Source organism: Salvelinus alpinus, chromosome 6 (genome assembly GCF_045679555.1).
Source record: "Salvelinus alpinus chromosome 6, SLU_Salpinus.1, whole genome shotgun sequence".
In the NCBI taxonomy this organism is placed as follows: Eukaryota; Metazoa; Chordata; class Actinopteri; order Salmoniformes; family Salmonidae; genus Salvelinus; species Salvelinus alpinus.
The window spans coordinates 50,226,143-50,230,235 of NC_092091.1; the positions used below are offsets into that span (position 1 = coordinate 50,226,143).

The following is a 4,093-nucleotide window of genomic DNA, read 5'->3' on the forward strand; positions in this document are numbered from 1 at the left end:
TTTAATAACTACTATTATAAGCCTCAAGACCAGGATCCCAGCTGAATGGCTGCTTACAATTTTCACAAAAAAGAGTGTGAACTTGATTTAATTAGCAACATCTGCTGCTACTAAGGCGCACCAAGCCCAAAGTGATCGAGTACTACGCACCACACCATTGTAGTGATAAAACACTTAAAATAATGCCGCTGAGTATATGAGTCTTTGAGGCAGAATGGGAGAGGTGTTGTTTAACATGGCCTATTTCAATTGTTTCATTTTTTATCATACAAACAGTAGATAATATCAGGATCCTGTGTGTAGTAGACTAACCTCTGGCTTCTCTCCTCTCCTCAGGTCAGGAAGGGTGTGTCTAGGACCCATTTGGCCCACTTGGACAGAGATCTGTTTTGGCAGAAGGGGGGAGCTGCCTGTAGCCATTTCCTGTGATCCCCAGTGCTATTTCCCGCATCTCGACTACCACTCTGTCTGTTGAGTTGGAGCAGCGACTCTCTGGTGCCCCACTAGCTGAGTCTGGCTCGGTTATGAGTGTGGTCGGGGCACACAGCTACTGCATTGTGTCCTCGGAGGAAGAAGGCCTGCGTCTCGGTGCCATGCCGGCTGTCACAATGGGCAACGGCTTCGGCAACGGCAAGATCCACACGATGCGCCGCAAGTGCCGCAGTCGCTTCGTGAACAAGAACGGCCAGTGCAATGTGCGCTTCTCGCACATGGACGAGAAGTCGCAGCGCTACATGTCAGACATCTTCACCACGTGTGTGGACATCCGCTGGCGCTGGATGTTCCTGATGTTCACACTGGTGTTCGTGGTGTCCTGGCTGGCATTCGGCCTGGCCTTCTGGGTCATCGCATTGCTTCACGGGGATATGGACAACCCGGGTGGTGGAGACGATAACTTCAGCCCCTGCGTCCTGCAGGTCAACAGCTTTGTGGCCGCTTTCCTGTTCTCTGTGGAGACCCAGACCACCATTGGTTATGGCTTCCGCTGCGTGACGGAGGAGTGCCCCTCGGCTGTCTTCATGGTGGTCTTCCAGTCCATCTTTGGTTGCATCATCGACTCCTTCATGATCGGCGCCATCTTAGCCAAGATGGCGCGGCCTAAGAAGCGTGCAGAGACGCTGCTGTTCAGCAACAATGCAGTGATCGCCATGCGTGACGGGAAGCTGTGCCTTATGTGGAGGGTGGGCAACTTGAGGAAGAGCCACATGGTGGAGGCCCACGTCCGGGCCCAGCTCATCAAGCCTCGCATCACCGAGGAGGGTGAGTACATCCCCCTGGACCAGATCGACATCAACGTAGGGTATGACACGGGCATCGACCGCATCTTCCTGGTCTCCCCGCTCACCATTGTGCACGAGATTGATGAGGAAAGCCCCCTGTTTGGCATCAGCAAGCAGGACCTAGAGTTGTCCGACTTTGAGATAGTGGTGATACTTGAAGGGATGGTGGAAGCCACAGCCATGACAGCGCAAGCTCGCAGCTCCTACCTGTCCTCAGAGATCCTGTGGGGTCACCGCTTTGAGCCTGTCGTCTTCGAGGAGAAGAGCCAGTACAAAGTGGATTACGCTCACTTCCACAAAACCTTTGAGGTGCCGTCCACCCCCCAGTGCAGTGCCAAGGACATGGCGGAGATGGAGGACGAGGACAAGGATCCTACGCCCACCGCCAACTCTTTCTGCTATGAGAATGAGCTGGCTTTTATCAGCCGAGACGAGGAAGAGGATGAGGAGGGGAAGGAGGATATGGACAGGGTGCCAGAGCTAGAGAGACTGGAGGCCACAGTCGGCCTAGACAAGAGGTCATATCATAGAGAATCAGAGATATGACCTTAGACCTTTGACAATATTTTTCTTGTAACTCAGTTCTAGCGGGTTGTTTTCCATGTGAATACATGCAGAGTAATGCAAGTGCCATATAAAAACCATGACTTGTTAGCATCACGCTACAGCCATAAGGAAAGAGGAAATCCCTCTAGTCAGACTAGAAACAGCCAGGAGTGGAGACAGCAGTGCTGCTTCCTCATAGCATGGAATAACAGGAACGGTCATAAAAAGACCCCTCTCTCTTTAGGAAAACTTGAAATATTTTGGTCATGAGATAGTTTGAGGTAGGAGCTTTATATAATGCAATATTCATTGTCTATTAGGAAATAATATCTTAGCTATAAAAAAAATTATATAGATTTCTTAGTAAAGTGTGTGAAGTATTTCCAACAGATCAAGAGGGTATTTTAGGGGATTCTTATAACTGCCCTGTATTGTAGTTTACAGAGTCTGTCAAAGAGGGAGAGTGTGTTGGAAATAGAAACACTGGATACCTACTGATATTTAGCTAAACATTTTCTATATGCACACCTGTAGTTTTAAAGGTGCTTTCCATAAATGTTGCCTGCAGCAAATTAGCTATTTGAAATATATATGAAACATAACCTTCAAATTGGAAGAATACAGTGATTAAATGCATAAATGTGCATTGTGTATTTTGCATTTCTATGCAATTTGAATCACTTAGAAAGTAAACAATTGATATTATGAAAGTAGCTTTTGTTAAATTACTGGGAACCTACACTACCGTTCAAAAGTTTGGGGTCACTTAGAAATGTCCTTGTTTTTGAAAGAAAAGCACATTTCTTGTTCTTTAAAATAACATAAAATTGATCAGAAATACAGTGTAGACATTGTTAATGTTGTAAATGACTATTGTAGCTGTAAACGGCAGATTTTTTATGGAATATCTACATAGGCATACAGAGGCCTATTACCAGCAATCATCACTCCTGTGTTCCAATGGCACATTGTGTTAGCTAATCCAAGTTTATCATTTTAAAAGGCTAATTGATCATTAGAAAACCCTTTTGCTATTATATTCTGTACGCCTGTGTAGATATTCCATAAAAAATCTGCCATTTCCAGCTACAATAGTCATTTACAACATTAACAATGTCTACACTGTATTTCTGATCAATTTGATGTTATTTTAATGGACATTTCTAAGTGACCCCAAACTTTTGAATGGTAGTGTAGATAGAAAACAATTAGTGGGCACAATTCACTATCAAGTGAACAAAACACAATGTTTGCTGTCTAAATCACTCTCTAGCAATTTATTTGTTTTGAACAGGGAATCTGATTGATTTAGACAGCTCCAGTTATTGCACCCAGCTGAACGGCAGACCAGGCAGCAACATTGACAGTTACAGGTTAGCTCGCACCAAAATCTAGCACAAATAGAACAAAGCACTGCATTAAGGGGCTACACTCGGCTACACTTGAAAGTCAAACAAATTAACCCAATAGCCACTGCCCAAAATCTAAAGATTGGCTAACAAAAGAGCAGTAGCCTTAGCTGTATATTAGTCTACATTTCCGCTGATAATACTACAATGGGAGTTGGCTGGATGACTGAGTTTAAAGACCGGATAATATAGAACTGTAGTATTGACCCACTGAAAGACAGTCTTACCAAAAACCTTCAAACATTGGAAATAAGTGAAAAGTGGGAAGAAAAGAGGAAGGAAAAAAAGAAGAGAAGAGATTAAAGTTGGCCGGTAAAGTAAATCAATCATCACGTAGATAAAGTATGGTACAGTACTAAAAATGGGTATATAATTTGCACTGTTAAAACTCCTTCCAGTCATCACATTGGCTGAGGAGACATCAATCAAGACATGGGTCATGTTAATTAGGCACCAAAAGAGAATAAAAACAGACAAACAGGAACAGCAAATGTTCGTTTACCATTGCATATGTTTTGAAACGTTGAGTGCCCTAATGAACACGGCCATGAGTTTGCTTAAAGAAGAGATACCATTGGACATCCCTAAACAGACCCAAAGGAGGAAATAGTGAGAAATAGAATAATGGAGAGAGACAAAGGAAGATTACATTAGCGACCTGTTCTCCCACAAGGGCTCTTTGCAGACAGACAGCACTTGGAGAAATGTCTAATTACAGTACGGAGGGGATTATGTAACATCATTTAAATGAATGAAATGTGTTGTAGAAATAGATTACTGACTGCAAAACTTGTCACCACAAAGTAAAAAAACTCTGGGTGGGAAATAGAGTGGATGGATCATGGTTACGTCCCAAAT

At 43.9% G+C, this 4,093-nt stretch overlaps 1 protein-coding gene across 1 annotated transcript; it reads left to right on the forward strand.

Annotated features, from left to right (window-relative positions):
• Positions 1-344: 344 nt before the first annotated feature.
• Positions 345-2,908, forward strand: LOC139578810 (ATP-sensitive inward rectifier potassium channel 12-like). The gene has a single exon (XM_071406847.1). The coding sequence runs from the start codon at positions 525-527 to the stop codon at positions 1,824-1,826; it is 1,302 nt and encodes a 433-aa protein (XP_071262948.1). The 5' UTR covers positions 345-524; the 3' UTR covers positions 1,827-2,908.
• Positions 2,909-4,093: the final 1,185 nt, after the last annotated feature.

Bases quoted from the DNA above. Each gene is read 5' to 3' on its own strand.
- LOC139578810 (XM_071406847.1), top strand. From the start codon at position 525: ATGAGTGTGGTCGGGGCACACAGCTACTGCATTGTGTCCTCGGAGGAA.